Source organism: Plectropomus leopardus, chromosome 14 (assembly GCF_026936395.1).
Source record: "Plectropomus leopardus strain MGB_pleo_1.0 chromosome 14, ASM2693639v1, whole genome shotgun sequence".
Classification (NCBI taxonomy): Eukaryota; Metazoa; Chordata; class Actinopteri; order Perciformes; family Serranidae; genus Plectropomus; species Plectropomus leopardus.
This window is the reverse complement of record NC_142189.1, coordinates 15,935,282-15,953,015: the sequence shown is the minus strand read 5'-3', so window position 1 is coordinate 15,953,015 and position 17,734 is coordinate 15,935,282. Positions and strand designations below refer to the sequence as shown.

The window sequence follows — 17,734 nt, the reverse complement described above, 5'->3', positions numbered from 1 at the left end:
GTTGGGAGCGCAGGATGACGATAAGTTTCATCACTGAGAGTAGACAACTTAATTCACATTAAGTTGTGTGTGGTATTTTGTGCATTGTGGCAAGTAAATACTGCCAGCATTTCAGTTCAGATTATCCTCAAAAATGCAGCGTAATCATTTTGATGAGCAGGGGTGAAGAGGCTCAGTGAGCAGAGGAAACACTGAACTGTAAATATGAAACCAAGCAGAACACATGATCCTCAAACATGACAGCAAACACAAGATACTTAAGGGACAAAGCCCCTCATGTGTCGTTTACTGAGCCAACAAGTGGAAAAAAAACCCTACTTGCTCCTTATGTGCTGTAACGTAAACTGGTGTCACAGATATCTGGAACTGGGCAGCAGTAATGGGTGGAAAACTGGATCTGCATTTCCCATTTAAAGCTTTTGTGTTGTTTGGCTGAGCGTCATTGCCACAGAGTTGGCGGAGTTAGTTAACCTGAGATGGAAACTGGGTGAAATGTGATCCCGGCCTCATTGGTCAGCCAAAGATTGCTACAACGACAACAGCAGCAACCTGCACAAATTTTTAGGCTACTCTAAATCAGGTCAACTGATGATGTTGTTTAATTCTCCTTCAGGTCAGCAAACATTGTCTCTACAGCATTTTTAAGACACCCTGACTCGAGTTTTTGTCCATCTCTAAATGCTCAGGGGCAGAAAGCAAAAGCTCTTGACTGGCTTGTTTTAGCTGATTCATTCCAACATGGATGAATAATGAGACGCCTCAAAACAGCCAAGAAGGAAAGAAACATACAAGAAACTGTCCATGTCATCTTCCTTCAGCAATGGCTGAGTAATGACATTAGCGTGTGTTTAGGTGTTTTTTCCCCCAAGGCTCAGAGTCCAGAGCCTTAAGGCATTACAGCTGTGGGGAAAGTGAGTGACAGTGCTGCTCTCTCTGGCATTTGCAGTTTCTTGGCTACTCTGCGTTTAAAGTCCATTCTTCATTTGCTCAACAGTAAAGTACAGAACTCCTGCCAGATTTTCCATACCTTCTTCATCTTGCCTCTGATTTTTGTTCCCACAGTCTCACTGCCTCAATTTCCCACTCTTCCTCTCGACAGCATCTCTCTCACGCTGCACACTCTCCTTACAATAGCCTCACATTGATCCATATTAAGCCACCGTTCTCACTTCACGCCTCCTGATTTCCTGTGCAAATAACCTTCATCGTGACAATAACTCCTCCACCTCCTCTCCTTCTTAAGCTCCTCAAAAACATTGACCTGATCAGCATTGTTTGGTTTATTTGCAGACGTAAATTAGTTTCTCCCACAGCCATCTGATTTTTTTTTTTTTTTACCAATAAAAAACTTATTCTCCATTTGAAGAATTAAGGAAAAGGGCCTAGAATGCTGAATGGATTGCTTTAGGTGGAGTATAGCTGCCTTTTAAGTACATTAACTGTTTTTTAGAAATTAGACTAAAAACAGGCTGAAATGCACGCTAACATTTTCACAAAAAGCTGATGTTTTGCAGATATAATGTTTCATGTTCACAATCTTAGGCTGCATTCACACCAAATCAGGCATTGTGGCTACAGGTTTGTTAAGCAGTGTGGAAGTGTCACCTACATGGCACATTTGTCAGGGAGAGGTGGGTGGAGACCACCCATCGAAGGCCAGTCCCCCCTTCTCATTTCGTTAAGTGTGTTTATGTTGGCTTTAAGGTCCCAATGAAAAGAAAAAATAATTTTTACCAGTTTGAATCTTGTGTCCCTATGTTAATGGACATTTAAATACATATAAACATATAAAAATATATGTAAAAAAAAAAATCAAATGAGACTTTGGGTCACAACTAGTTATCCACACTGGTCATTTAAACCACATGTCACCCATCGTGAGCTAACAGAGCAATATGGAGAAAGACAGGATGAGATGTGTGTTTGGATATCAGTGGGACTAACCTCTGTTTTCTTTTCCAAAACAATGTGGCTGAGGTCTGTTATATTCATCTCTCTCACCCTCCTGATCTAACAGTCAAGGAGGCGCATGTGAAGCCAGCAGTGCACTCAGCAGCAGACTCTTTATTCAGACTTTTTAGCAGTCCAATCAAATGTGCAGGATTTGATTTCAATCCCTCTAATAACTGCACACCTTAGATGCATAAAAATATCCAGATACTGCATACCAGGAGGGCGCCTATTCAGTCCTTTTGAGTTGCATCAAAAAAGTTTTTAGCTTCATTTCTGCAGTATGCGGCCCACTGAATACACACAGTGGTGTTTCTCCTGCTGGCCCCGCCCACGAGTTCCCGCTTGGCTCATAGACGTTATATTGTGTTGGCATCACAGATTTATATATATGTAAAAAAAAGATTTACAAATATCATACCTCCATGGGTAAATAGTGTGTTTCACCAGAAGTTGATCGTGTTTTAACTTTTTGCTGCACGGCTCCTGTCAGTTGTCTTTTTTTAGCACTCCCTTAGTCAGGCAGCCTTAGTCTGATATCATGCAGTACTTAGAAATAAATACAAATTACAATTTAGGCTGATGGAAATGACTCTCAAATAACTGGTCAAAATACAATTTTGAGATGTGATAGCGCTACATAAAATGTCAGGGGATTGCCATTTTAGGCTTCATTCTGGGGACAGTAAAAGTAAAAAAAATGTATGGCAATCCATCTATAAGACAGACCAGGATTACCATCACTAAAGCCTTGCTGCTATCATGTCAGTTTCTTTTCATGCGCTGACATTTACTCTGCTGGCACCCATAAAGTTTGACATTCTTTAATGCACTTTTTCATGCTGCCCTGGTGTAACAGACATTTCCAAAACATGGCAGACAACTTCAGCTGTCAGCTGTAACACTAAAATGAATCAATGTAGTGTAGTACAAGGTCCTCACAACACGGAAAAGAAAAAAACACTGAGAGTGTGTGTATACGGAGGGAGGAGCAGTAAAGTCTCAGTTAGCATAACAGCCATATCTGTCTACTAACTGACCTCTGACCCCCAGATTAATTTCTCTCTGTGGCCAAGCAAGCCTGTCACATACATCTCTGGGGTTTTATAACACAGATTAGTCGGTGTAAATCAAGTCAGATTACTCTGTCATTCATGCTGAATATCAACTTGTCTTATAATTTAATCTAATATTTAGATGCGTTGATTTGAGACATTTAGGAGACCTTGCGAGCAAATTACTGTTTAACCCTTAAAATTTAATGCAGGATATCAGTGATTATTGAGTGACAGTGATATTTTGTGATAGTAGATTACATTCCTGCATTTGCCATCTGCATGTGTCATACAGTATGTACTATTAAAGAAGTGTACCACACACACACACACAATTCTTCAAGCTCTTTGTGTGGAATTTGTTACAGAAGTTCACAAACTAAGAAGTGAATATTTTATTTTTTTCCTATATACTCTGTAAATTATATTTCACCCTCTGTCAGCCACAAATAACCCTCCCATTCACTCATCTAGACGTTTATTTAATAAGCCATTTGCTGTGAGGACCTGCAATCAATATCTCAGCATCAGCCTGGATTCGATCAGGGAATTTTTATGTTCCAGTGAAACTAATTCACTGTGAGTCTCACAACAAGGACACCTGCTTTTATGGTCAAAGCAGCACACTGCACATAGCTTGTGTAATGAATAAGAAAAAAAAACATGGCTGAAACACAACAGGAGTGAGAGTATCCTTGGAATAAATATAGGAAAATGTGCACACTGAGTACTTCTTAGTTAAGTCGCAATGCTCTTAATTTCTTCATAAAGTCCCTGCCCATCCACACAAGTGTTTTTAGTTACTGACTGATGAGACTTCTGGTCAGGCCAAAGATGGGCGCAGCTGTGCTTAACTCTGTTAACTAATAACAGTAATAACAGTTTGGAGGTCCCGCACCTACAGGTGCAACAAACAGGCGAGTGAGGGAGATGTCAAAATTCGCTCACACAGTAGACCAAAGTAACCAAAAGTAAAGATCTCAGGCAATATAAGTGAAAACACTTGTGTGCTGAACAGCTTTACTTTTCTTCTGTCAGCCTGAAAGAACTGCAGCCACTGATGGCACTATGAGTTGCACATCACTTACAAACACTATCTGCCCTGTCTCAAAAAAACACTCAAGACATTACAGTGTAAACACACCCATGAAGTTGCAGCCAAGTGCAATTTGCCATGTTTTTGCATCTAATATCATCCTTGTGGCAAAGTACAAATGTTGCCTTTGCTGTAAGGACACAATATGCAGAACAATGGCACAGAGGCAAAGAAAACTGACATTTTCAGATTGCGAGCTACAGGTCCTTACTGATGAGGTGCAGAGGCATTCCTAAAAACACAGCAGAGAGACACAGTGTTTGGGTTTTAATATCCCAGTATATTACTGTGCTTTCGTTACCACCAACTGTCTGAAGACATTAATAACTCCACCAGAGTTGATCTTTGTGAATTGGACTGTTTTGGCAATGGGGCTTATTTGCATAAGAAGGGGCCACTTTGCACAAAATGTATGCATATTACCTAATTTAAATACGTGCAAATAGCACAGGAGCACAGACACAACACTTCTTTGCAGGTGCTTTGAGAATTACATGGCTTCCATTTGTCTTATTTGTACAGCTCTAGTGGATGCAAACACAGCACAATCTTTTTTTAATTCAACCATGAGAGTTTAAAGTGTTTTTTTTTTTAATCCTAAAACAAATTTCCTCTTATATGTCTTTTGTGACAAATCAGTCAAGAAGATAAAGTGTTCTTATTTGCTGACTGTTAAAATAAATGTGCAATCATTCCTGGGTATGAATGTTTTCCCTGTCAGGCATAATAAGATTATTGTCATTAGTAAGACAAAACACTGTTTGATTAATTTAAAGACAAAAATAAATAAGAAATAAGCAAAGTGTTGACTTTCATGTTTGTATTTTGTGATGTCACTTAAAATATATTGACTGTTTTTATTTCCCTTATATTGAATTATAATTGTTCAACTGAACACAGAGCATGTCTCTTATATACAGGAGGTTTTAAAACAAAAATTAACGCCTACAGAAAAGGGATAATATATTTATTGCTCTATTAAATATTTACTAATCTAGTTTTGCTCTACCCTCATCTGGTAAACCTATTATGAATGAGTCAGTGAGCACTATAATATAATTCAGCCATTTCTATTATGGATGACATGTCTAATTTGTACAGGCTTGTATATAATAAAGGATCCTCCTTTAGGACAAAGGTGGGTGTTTAATGTTTATGCCTTTTGAAATATTAGCATATTGGTATTAATCTGCGTATTAGGATAAGACTGACAAATGCACAAATGAAAATCTGTTCTTAAAACACTTAATTGCACTTGAGAGAGAACTAACACTGTGGTTTTGTTTACATAGAAATTAGTATATATAATTTGCTGTGCACTAATTTTCATTCAATTACAAGTATTTTTCCCTTCACAGAGCCTTACCCATCCTCATCATTGTTATGAAACACTTGTAAACAATCACTGCACTGTTTCAACTCCATACACTTGTTGCAATTTCTAACAAATAGGCTGCTCTTTGACTTTGGGACACAGAGTCAGACTTTGTCAGCACCATCGCAGCTCACTAAGTGCACACACGCACACACACACACACACACGCACACACACGAGCACGCACACAAACGCAAACAGAGAAAACTACCCTCCACTCCCTCTGCTGCTGACCACACTGTGCTCTCATTAAAACAGGACAAATGAACAAGAGGGCAGCATCTTTTGTCATGAGTGAACCATTGGGCTCTGCACCTATCACAGGGCCAGGCATTCCTGACATCATACTTTCATTATCAACAGACCACCAGAGACCCATTCGAGGCTACAGCCTCTGGATGCGCCTCACTGGCCACACCACATAAAACAGACCAGTGTTAACAACAAGGGTTGTACACATGTACACTTGTATTTCCTGGTGGTCTGAATTTTAGTTTTACTAAAGTTGTCATTCATTCATTTAAAGCCATTTTAAGGGAATGGGTGATTTTGCTTTTGTAAGGTTAAAGAGAGAAATCTGAAGCTCAGACAACTGCACAGAAGAGAAAACTAAATTCTCTCAATAATAAAAAAAAAATCAAAGAATGCTGGCAAACTGATAAAGTATTGGTGTAACTCCAGTTTACAGTATAGTGCATAAATACTACAAGCATGTTTTTGAACCTGCAGACATAGCCACTGGTCTTTTATCCGCTACCAAACGTGATATCAGGGGCTTGTGGGGCAGATGGTACGAGCAGCCCTTGTCATTATCATGCGGCAGAGGCCCTGAGATATAAAGACTCAGTGGTCCCTCAGTACTGATGGTTAAAAAGGAGGGGAGCAGTCAGAGAATCCGCATCATCTGGCGAGGGGAGAACAGGTAGAAGAGCTGGCGCTGTTGTTGGCTATCTGACACTGCTGCAGACAGATGGAGGAACCTGGCTCAGTGTGGGAAAAAAGGAGGACAGAGATACTTTGGGCACATGTCAGCAGGTCGAGTTGGAGGCTCAGTGTCAGGTGCTTCACTGTTGGAGTGTGTTTCGATACACTTGACTGGTGTTTTTTTTTTTTCTTACTGGGTGAAACAGGGTATTTCACAGAGGTAGGTGCTTTAGGAGACTATAACCTCTTACATCCTGCTGTGTTCATACCATATGTGCATTTATTGCATATTCATTACTCGCTTATTTTGACCGAAAGGTTTTACTTGTAGCTTCATCAGGTTATCTGATGAAGCTCATTATGAAAAGGTTATTCTCAATGCTGTAATTGCAAAGTTCATTAGATGATCTTGTCACTGTACTTTTTTTGATATTCTGAACACACTTGTAAAGAAGGAAGGCAGTGTAACCATACCTACGATCATGTGGTTGCAGACGTCACAGAACGTGGGCTTCTTAAAGATGTGCTCCATGAAACAGTGTCCTGCTGAGTCGACTTGCAGTGGGTTGCGTGACTGGGAGCGCGATGTAGGAGGAGGAGCACAGGGGATGGCAGGAGGGACCGGAGGGATGGGGATGTTGGTAGTGTGCGGTGGGGCCATCCCTATGTTGCAGAGATGGCCCGTGCTGCTGCTCACGTCTGACAGCAGCTCCGTCTTGTTGTCGCTGCTGGTTCGGAAGAAGTTGTCTGCGCTCTTGCTGCGGATGCTCTTGGTCTTGAAGGACAAGGAGCGTTTGAGTTTCTGCAGCTGAAAAAGAGAGAGAAAAAGTTGAAGAAAAATGGAGCAAGGGGGAGAGAAAGAGAGACTGCATGAGAGAATAAATGAGGAGAGAAAATGATAAGGGAAATTTGAGAGCAACGGAGTAAAGTAAATCAATTCCTGTAATAACCTAAATAAATTACAAACTTAGTCTCTAAAACCTTCAGGGAAATGTCTCAGTGTCCGATGGTCGATAAAAGACCACTGCGAGGGGCAAGTTATCACTGCTCAGTGGAAAACCTTCGAGGTTCCCTACCTGGAGGGTAATGCGATTTCCTGGTTAGAGCAATGCATCGCATCAACACTATTTCTCACACGCTGTGCCGTCACTTCTGGCTGCAGCCTCTATCAATCTCCTTAGGCTCCTCTTTTACAGTAACGCCATTCATAACACTCCACACTGACAACTCCTCATTTAACCTCTCAGTATGTACTTCCTCTTCTGTGAAACCCACTTAATTCTGGGCTCAAACAGGCAATAAAGAATTTCTAAGCTACTGTAATGTGATTTAAGACTCTGGGTTTTTTTTGCAAGTGTGCTGCTGCAGGTCTCTGATTGAAGAAATAGATTATGTTTTAAGTGATGGATGGTTAGGGAGGGATCCCTAATGATTCATTAAATCCCAGCACACAGTGAAGGCTTAAATGTATTAACTGTATACCGGTATACACCTGTGGGGATTTACTGTTTTTCAGCTGGGTGGAGAAAGGTCGATTCATCCTCTTCAAAGTTTGTTCCAGTGTACATCAACTAAGTCTGAGCTGAAATACTTGTATGATATCCCAGACTTAAACTACAATAACATTTTGTGAATAAACATACATACATACATTTTCAGCTGCTGACAGTGCTGGGTCCTGAACAAATTGTTTCGAGAGCTTATCATTGCAGCTTTGGTATGGTGAAGATCAATCAGTTCTACGGGTCACTCTGGAAACAATCAATTTGGACCCTCTCTCTACCATTACTGCCCACACACAGGAATGCACCAGAGACATGAACATACAGAACACATTTATCCTACTGCAATCTCTTCTAGTTTTTAAGATTGCATGGCTTTTACACACCCAAAACCAAAAAACAATGGTAAAACAGTTAACTCAATTCACTTAAATAACTAAATTAGATAAGCAATATTTTAAATAATATGTTTTTCTGGACATTCTGCATGTATTATCTTATTTACAAAGGCTGTAATGGTAAAGGACACTGCACATCTCTCCCGTTAGGTGGTTTTGTACATTAAAAAAAAATCTCTAAAAATCAGCAAAGTGAGAGGATGTGTGCATGCAACGAGGAGCAGGAAGAAGGGGAGGTTAATGGGGGCTGGAAGGGGTAATGCAAAAAAAAGCAACAACAGTTATTATAACAATATCAAATCATTGTAAATAAAAACTTTTACAGATGCAGCTCAGGGTGCCCTCTAGAAATATGGGTGATTGTGGATGAAACCTTACGTGGTACTGACGTTACTAAGTAATCTATCTTTGAAAGCAGTAAAAGTTGTAACGCAAAACAACTTTTACCTCCATATACATGCAGGTATGCTGTTATGTTATGATGGACTAAAATCGGCAATACGCTACAGTTTACACAAGAGTGGAGGCTCACCTTGCGCTTCTGATGTTCAGGCCTCACAGTATTCTTAAAGGAAGAATAAAAACACAAACACAGCTTCACTTAATGGTAGAAAACTTGTTCAGCCTACTGTGGAGCTACTTGTACTGTCTGTTAGGATGATTAAACAGTTTCCTTAATCACTTTTTTGTCTTTCTGAGGTGTCCTGCAACTAATAACATGAGATATTGGACGGGAGTATAGTTGTTTGGCAGCGGCTTTATGTGAAATGTCAGCCAGGACTCTTTTGAAATATCCACTGACCAGATGTGCCAAAGTAAGAGCTCACATGCACAAGCTGTAAAAGACACAATACAACGAGGACATCTCTATGATTCCAGAAAAAGCTTGAAGTGTTTTTCTGAAGTGCACAAACCGTCATTTAGAAGATAATAAAGAGAAAGTATGAGTGTCATCTGTGTTGTGCAAGCGCTTTGGGGACAGGAGCAGAGAGCTGATGCAGCCATCCACTTGCATGATGACTAGTCCAATATTCTACTGCTAATTGTAGTAGTCTGGGCAACATGTGACCCACATAGATGGCAAAATGCCTGAGGCAGTGCTGTATCTCTATCACACAGCCTACTTTCCTACATCAGCCACAAGTGGAAAGTACAAACCCATATGGCACTTATTTATTATTTTATACACATAATATTAACACCTCATCACGCTTTTTACCTCTACATCACACTGTGAAACTGTTATGATGCTGACTGAGATCTTTAAATTGCCTCACATCAACACTAATCTATCAACAATAAATTTAAATACCAAAAGTCCCTATTAGTTCTAGGTTTAAGAAAAAAAAACAATTCATTTCTATTTTTGTAACAGTAAGTCATACAGAGAGTGAGCATGTTGCTCAAAAGTGAGTTTTAACTGATCTCTTTTGTATCAAAAGGTTGTTTTCTTATTATGATGTTAATATAATGGTATCCCTACACGTTGTTGTAATAAGAATGAGTCTGGTGACTCTTTCCGGCACTTTAAACGTGTTTTCTCTCCTATAAATACAGCTGATGACATTTTTGAAGTCCTCCCCTGTCATTGGTATGGTATCCCCCTTAAATTTATTCATTTTCGGAAGCTGAAGCTGTTTTAAAATGCTGTGAGTCGGTGATAAAAAGTGACATAGCTGCATGCATGTTGTTCTTTTTTGGGAGCTGGTCCCCCTTGAGTCGATTTTATTGTCGTGTTGACAGAAGTTTGTTCGCCCTGCTCTATTAATAAGAGTTGGAGTGATGCACAGAGCGGGTCCCACAGTAAATGCGTCTATCTGGGGGAAAGTAAATAATAAATAATAACAGGACAGTCCTACCTTGGTTTCCTGCTGGCTGGCGTTCGCCGTTGGGGATTTGGGTGTCTCATCCTGGTCCCGTTCGTCCTCTTTGCCCCCACTTTCGTCCTGAATCATGTTGGCCGGTGGTATCATCCTCTCTTTTTTGAGATATCTAAAAAAAACTGTTGCTCTGCAGAGTTTGTGTCCCCCCTCCAAGCTATTTACATCATTTCCATTTCTCTATAGTCACCGTGACCCGAGGACTAGAGGAGGGGAAGTCCTCCAGACTCGCTGCTGCTGCTGCGAAAGGGGAGATTTGAGTTTCATCCGCCGTCAGGAGAAAATGAGAAAAGCGTCTTGAGGAGGCTGCGAAAGAGGTGCTTGCCAAACCAAAAGTTGGAATTGAGTCCAGTTCAGACTGAAAGTGTCCTGTCCTTCTAAAAGACGGTTTCGCATTTATCGTGTTGTCGTGCGTAATGCTTCCAAGACATCTCCAAGTCCACGCTGCGCGCCGTGCACCACACACTGCCAATACTCTCTGATGGGCGGAGAGCTGTAAGCAACCAAGGGAGGGAAGGATGAGGAAGGAGGAGAAATATGACACAACGACTCTATCCTGCCAAATTTTAGATAGAATACACACTCAGAGAAAAACACCCATATGGTCAAATTGAATCACTGTTAAGTAAAAAAGATGTTTAACGGTGTGATTACATCAGGCTATGTAATGTCTTTCGTATTTCCAAGACAAATCCACTTATTTTATAGATTTTCCTTGTAAAGTTTAACCCTTTGAAACCTGAACAAATTGGTTCGATTTCTTTCAAAAACATCAGGGAGAGGCAACAAGCAACTGTACAAACCATGGCCCATAAATGATAAGAAAATTAGTAAAAAGGTTAAAAGAAAAATACCTGAAAACAGGACAAACAAATAAATAAATAACAAACAAAAACAAACAAGAAAACGACCTAAACATATATGTATTCATTTTATCCTATTTTATCTGTAACACAACTTTAAATATGTACTTATTACTTATAGTTTTGCAGAAATTTTCTTTCTTGGATCATTTTCTAATAATCCCACTGTCTCAAAAAAAATCTTGTCACGTTACTAATTTCTTGCCATCTGTGGAACATTTCTTGTTGAGTTGCTCATTGCCTTTTCCCCAATGCTTTCAAAAGGAACCAAGCCAATTTGCTCAGGTTTCGAAGAGTTAATGGACATGGACTGAGAGGATTTTCCGGATAGAAAGTAATGGTTTGGATAACAAGGGTTTAAACAAATACTATTAAGAGTAGAAAAAAGTTGTTACAGGCACAATAAAACGGAATAGTTAAAGGAATAATACAAAACGACGGGAAATACTCACTGTTTGAGACTGAGCATTTTCGACTGTTAGCTAACAAGCTAACAAACGCGAGGCTACCAGGTAAGGTAAACAAGGAGAAACTGGTAGCTAGTTGCTGACTCTGTCCAAAACTAACATTAACTAAATCACCTTCCATCAGCTGTACAGCTCACTACTCAATGTTTAATAATGACGATAATAACGTGAATTTAAAAAGGACATTAATACAAAAACGAAAAGTGTACCTTTCATAGTGTTAGGTGTCGGACTGTTTTCCTGGAGGGACCTGTTGCTGGGCAGAAATCTGAGACTCCAGGATATTCCCGCTCCTAGTCCAGGAAATAGTCGGTAGCCAACATAAACTCCCGAAATGCTGCAAATTGTTGTTTTTACTCTGCAATGTTTGTACAAATCGAACAAGCGTTATTAAATCAGCTTTACCGTGATGGTAGGTGGATTTTGTTTCCTTTGGCCAGAGCTAGGCTCGCTGGCAGCAATTGTGCTGCCTTTAGCTAACCGGGGATGATGTTTTTCTGTAGGCCACTCCAGAAGATAACTTTGCCCTGGTTCCTCGTCAAAAAAGCCTGTGGGGTTTTTCCACTGGTTTTTGGATTATGGCAGAAAACAAACTCTGAGGTAAAAAAAAAACAAATCTTTTTTAATACTTACTTACATACATACTATTGCTAGGCTTCTTGTTGTAACAAGATAATTTTCATATTTTTACAAGATATTTTCATTTTTTAACAATATGTTTTTCTTGTTATAACAAGAAATTTTTATGGTATAAAAAGAAACTTTTCTTGTTATATCAATATAGCCTACTTATTTATCTTCTTACAGCGTGAAAAGTTTCACATTATTGCTTGATACAGAATCACAATATTACATGACACATTTCACATTATAACAAGACAAATATGTAAATTGTTAGCCTATAACAAGAAAAGTTTCTTAAAGCGTGAAAACATTGTGTTATAAAATGAAAAACAAATTGTTATAACTAGACACATTTCATGTTTTCACCTGATACTGATTATTTCTGACCTGGCTGTTCTACGCTTCCGTAACCTTACTTTAACTCCTAGAACTTAACATTTTCTGTCAGTCATATTTTGCATTTCTTTTCTCCTTTCAAAGCCTACAGAAACTTAAAAGCCAAGCTAACCTGCTGTCTAGTATCTGGCAAACAATAAGAGTGATATAAATCATCTCTCTTAGTTATTTCTCTGCAAGAAAATGAATCAGCTATCCTATCTTCCAAAATGTCAAACAATTATTTAAATGATAAATATCCTGGGAGGTATACCTGTTGAAATTCACTTTCCTGAGACAGTACACTCGAGTCAGCCAAGAAAGCAGTGACACTGTCATCTATATTAACACATAGATAAGCCATTCTTTAGGAAATAAACAACATTATGACACTTAAGCTTTTGCAGTGAAATATGAGGCATCTCACCGGCCTCAGATGGGATAGGTGTGATGCCCGCTGTAGTGATACATCACGCTGCCTCCCTCCAGGCTCCCCTGTGATGTGATGTCCTTGAAGTTATATTGCAGGACGAAGGAAGCAGGCGCCAGACTGCAGCCTCCTCACTCTGACAGGAATGCAAACACCAACACAGTCCCAAGGAGTGAGTGAGTCTACACATCGAGCTTAGTTTATGCTAGATCAGGAGGGATTCCCTACCCCAAAAACGCAGCTACATCCTCTGAAAATTTCACTGTTAAAGTGTTAAGAATAACCGCTTGAGCTTTTTTCATTTACAGGCTAATTATCGTTTTATCAGGTTACAAAAAAAAACTGTAAATGAGTTATTTTGACACTTCTGTTTTTTAGGCACAGATGATAAACAAGCATTGTACAACTTACAGCATCATCAAAAACCATTATCTGAATGACGCGTATTCAGGGGCTGATGATGCATTTTGCATTAAAGAGCCATGCATCAGACAAAGTGCTGCAGAATGAATGAAAGGCAGAGATGTATGACTGGTAATTACTGTCTGGGTGATGGCGTGTTTATATATTTCAATGGTAAATCTGTTATGGAGGTAAAGCTATAGGTTGTTTATCCTGTGCTTAGTTAGTATAGAAGGTGTCAACAGTTCGGGGGTTCCCGCAAATCCTTTAAAAGTCTTAAAAGGCATTAAATTAGGCTTTAAAATAAAGCAAATAAGGCATTGATTGGCATTAAAGTGTCTTCAATAAATTTATCAAAAGTCCTAAAAATGCCAAGACATAGGACATAGAATGTATGTTATTATGTTAATTTATTTAATTTATGTTAAAATATGTTGCATTGTAAAATCTAAAATAAAAAAAGATAATATCTATTTTTTAAATAATTTACTGAATGTGTCATGCAGTAACGCACACAGATCAGTATATAAGATTTTTTTGCCATAGCATTTAAGGTAGATCATCTTTTTTTTAACTTGGCCAAAATGGTCATGCTTAATGCGAAACATATGGGTAACATTGTCCCTATCCCTGAGAAATTTGTGTCAGTTCATGTTTTTTTTTTTCTCCTTCAATTTTGGTTATCATAAAATTACTCTTACTCTTAAATCTAACTTGCCTTAAGCTGTAGAGACCCCAAGTTTACAGGTGACAGACTTTGGGTATCACTGCCAAAGAAGGAGTAAGAGTCAAAAAAATGTGAATCTCTGACTAATTTCATAATCTCATAGAATAATCTCAGACAGGTAGAACTTGAATTTACAAAAATGTGTTACAGTTGGACAGTCCCAGTTCAAGGTCAAGTACTCACTTCCTGCCCATTTGTATTCCCAGATTGTCAAATATTGGCACTTTTTACCGTCCTTAGTGTGTGATACCAACCCTGGAGGCACCCTTTGCGCCTCAATAAACTGCACTGGGCTTTCAACTAACTCCAATGTCAACCCATCCACAGCAATTTTTGACACTCAGGGCGAAAAGAGCCGTGCATATTGGGCAGGAGGGGTGGTAGTTTGGTCAGACAAACAGACCTTCGAGAGACTGCTGTGTGTGCCCCGCCGTGTGAAGCCAAAAGTCAATGCTGTTTGAACTCAACGTTACACAACTTCCATCCATCATATTTTAACCTAAAACATTTATTTTTTAAATTATCCTAACCTAACCATTTGTCAACTTTACCCACTTATTGCAACAAGTTTCACCCAGGAGACAGCTATGTGTCACATACAGACATAAAATGTGAGTCCCATAGAGACACCTAAGAGTGTCTTCAGTGTTGGTATTACATGCTAAAGGCACAAGAAAGCGACTGAAAACATGTTGCAGAGTAACCCTGTCACACAGTCTTCATAAGCAAATGGCTCTAATGGAGGTGTGCAGGGTACCTTTTGAGCTGTCTTGGTGTAGTAAGGATGCTGTAAAGAATAAACTGTAGCTCATTTGAAACCACAAACAATCTGAAGTTGTACGCTTTCACACGATAACTCACCACCAGGAGGGTGCACAAGACAATCCCCCGAATTAGTCAGAGAGTCAGACAACCAGAATATGAGTCAGTGTTGCATTTGTGCATGTATGCCCATGTGGTGTGTGTGGTTACTGTGAATCATGTCAGCAGAAAAAGCCAAATGCATGACAGTTGTGCCAGGAAGCCAGGGGAGCTACAGTAAGTGTGAAAGAGGGAACGAGACAGATAGAGAACATAATAATTTCCTTTCTCAGCTGCTGGACTGTGGCAGTAGAGGGAGGGCGTGAAAAGATGAGAGAGGAAGACGGAGCAAAGGAGGAGGATAGGACAGAGGATCGGAGCCATAGGGGTTAATTATTCCAAATGAGAGGTTTAAGTAAGACATTGTGAACTTGTGCAATTTAATGGCTCACAGTTGCTGATTTTTAAGAATTTCTTTTTCTTTCTTTCTTTCTTCCTTTCTTTTTTCTTTCTAACAATTATTCCTGTTTATAAACAATATTAGAGCTCTTCTGTTTAACAGAATCTAATACTGTCTATGTATTTTTAAAGACACCAGCTCTTCCATTTGTTCTTACCTTGAGGCATTTCCTCTTGTTTACCTGCCACCAGATGAGGCAGCCTATAAAATATATATTTGAATTGTTTAGCAGTTTATATCAAAAGGTACATTCCATCCAAGCAGACGTTTCCGTTTGGAGGACTGTGGTCAAACTTTCCAGAAATAGCTTTGAGTTTTGTTTTTCTAACCTGCTCTGGTCGTTTTCATGCATTTTTTAGACATCAATTCACTTTCTCATACAGGGAATATGAGGATTCAACTTGTAAAAACCTGCACGTCTGGTCTAATGTATTATTGTCACTGAAATGCCACGCCAACCAGACTAGACTAACAACTGGACTTTTCATCAGTGGAATATAGGCCTGTCTTATAGATTTATTCATCTGAAACATGTTTTTGTTTCTAATTTATGTAGAAGATGAAGTTGATTATGCTGATAACAATAATGTAGTAATGTACACAAGTAACACCGTACAAATACAAAAGTACAACACAGCATCTATGTGTGCATTAAAACTTGACTTTATCAGGGTCACACTTGGATTTACATGTGTTGATGAGGATGTGTATTTTAGGATGTGCTGAAATGTCTCTGTGTGAATAATGCTCTGCAGTATCTGTGCTTCACAAGCTGTTTGCAGATTGCCTCCATGGAGTTGTAAATGGCTGATTGTTCAAGTACGTCACTGCATTTGTAATAATTTCACACTTTGATGTGTTGCATAGGTAAAAAAATGTTACTGCATCTAATTTCTATCTTTGGAAGATCAGAGAGATCTCTAGCAAAGTTGTTGCTGGATGAACTTAATGACTTTAAGTTGCACAGTCTAAAAATGCATGCAATTTTATGGATTACAAGTGTTACAAATACTAACGTATTAGTTTAATATTTTAGCATTCTAACATTAAAGGCTAATAGGAAGGACAATTTGAAGGTATTTAATCATAAACCAAAGTACAGGACATGTGAACATTTTGACCCGATAGTGGCAAAAAGAGGAAAGAGTGAGAGAATCACTGAAGTCATTAGGATTTGTCCTCTAGGAATCATGAATGTCTGTTCAACATTTCATCACAATTTATCTAAAAGTTGTTGAGAAATTACAGTCTGGACTAAAGTGTCACACCATCTAACCGAAAAGACAGTCAGACTATTAAAGAGTAACTTTTGTATTTTTTAGCCTGGACCCTACCATCCCATACTTTTGTGTCCAAGTGACTAATTTTTTCTTTTAATGGTCCAATACTAAATGAGGGGGCTGCAGCTGGCAGTCGCAAAACAGGCTGCAATCTAACCCCTTGGGGCATGCTTGTAGCGTCAATAAATCCTTTAAAAGTTCTTGTTTTTCCCACTGACAGGCTCAGATTGTTTTTATAAATGTCTAACAACATTATGGAAAGGATCCTTACAGACAGAAGAAAACCTTTTTGTTAAAGAGCAATATCTTTCTTTCTTTCTTTTTGACCAGTAATAGCTCCAAAATCTCTATCACCAAACACACCAGACTCCATTTTTAAAAAAAAACACTATACTTTTATCATCGTAAAACACACCGCATTCTAAGTGGATGGAAACAAATGACCTACCCTCAATATGAAGCTGTAGTATATTTTAGGAAAAACAGACAGATGGATGATAGTTGTAGTAAGTGAGGAAGTTTGTTGTTGAATTATAATGGTGAATATGATTTATAATTCCAAACTTTTAAGCTGTTTAAAACCCAATTTTTACAATGCTGAAGTGAACTCTGACTTGTGGTTCATTTCTGTGTGCTGAACTTATCCTTCTAATCAAACCACAACATGCAGGTTAGAAGAGGTTGCTTTTTTCTTGTAAACATGCAACAGCTTGATCCATCCATGCCACTTCCGCTCATTGTGTCTTGTAAGGTTATGAAATCCCCCCTCAAGCTTTGTCACACTTGCATATGCCAAACTCCACATTTTTCTTTCTTTCTGGTTGGTTCGCAGTTACTGGAGGAGACTCAACATACCAGTCGGCTATTCTTGGAGTGAAGTTTCCTGCTCACGCACATAATGTTCACATCTGTTCCTGGTGCCAAGAAGACATGATCTGTGCTGAGTCATGTCATCAGCGTTCTCACAGTCATGGCAGAGGTGAGAGTCAACATAAATAATCATACATCTTTTTCTATCTTTATTGCTCTTCTCTAGATGCCAGAGGATCAATGGGAAGGTGACTTTTTAGTTTTAGAGGTTGTCATTATTATTATTATTATTATTATTATTATTGTATCATTGGG

The 17,734-nt window shown here is 39.0% G+C and overlaps 1 protein-coding gene across 3 annotated transcripts in view; it reads right to left on the bottom strand.

Moving 5' to 3' along the window:
• stac (SH3 and cysteine rich domain) overlaps window positions 1-11,808 on the bottom strand; it is a 44,906-nt gene extending 33,098 nt beyond the window's left edge. For 2 of the 3 annotated variants that reach the window (XM_088087063.1, XM_042501188.2), the window contains exons 1-4: window positions 11,720-11,808; window positions 10,160-10,673; window positions 8,833-8,865; window positions 6,875-7,208 (exon numbers count right to left, since the gene is read on the bottom strand). In XM_088087063.1, the coding sequence (XP_087943189.1) occupies window positions 6,875-7,208; window positions 8,833-8,865; window positions 10,160-10,273 (481 nt within the window). In that variant the 5' untranslated portion in view covers window positions 10,274-10,673; window positions 11,720-11,808. The remainder of the gene's footprint in view (window positions 1-6,874; window positions 7,209-8,832; window positions 8,866-10,159; window positions 10,674-11,719) is intronic. The other variant, XM_042501189.2, reaches the window with a different exon arrangement.
• Between the last annotated feature and the right edge of the window lie 5,926 nt (window positions 11,809-17,734).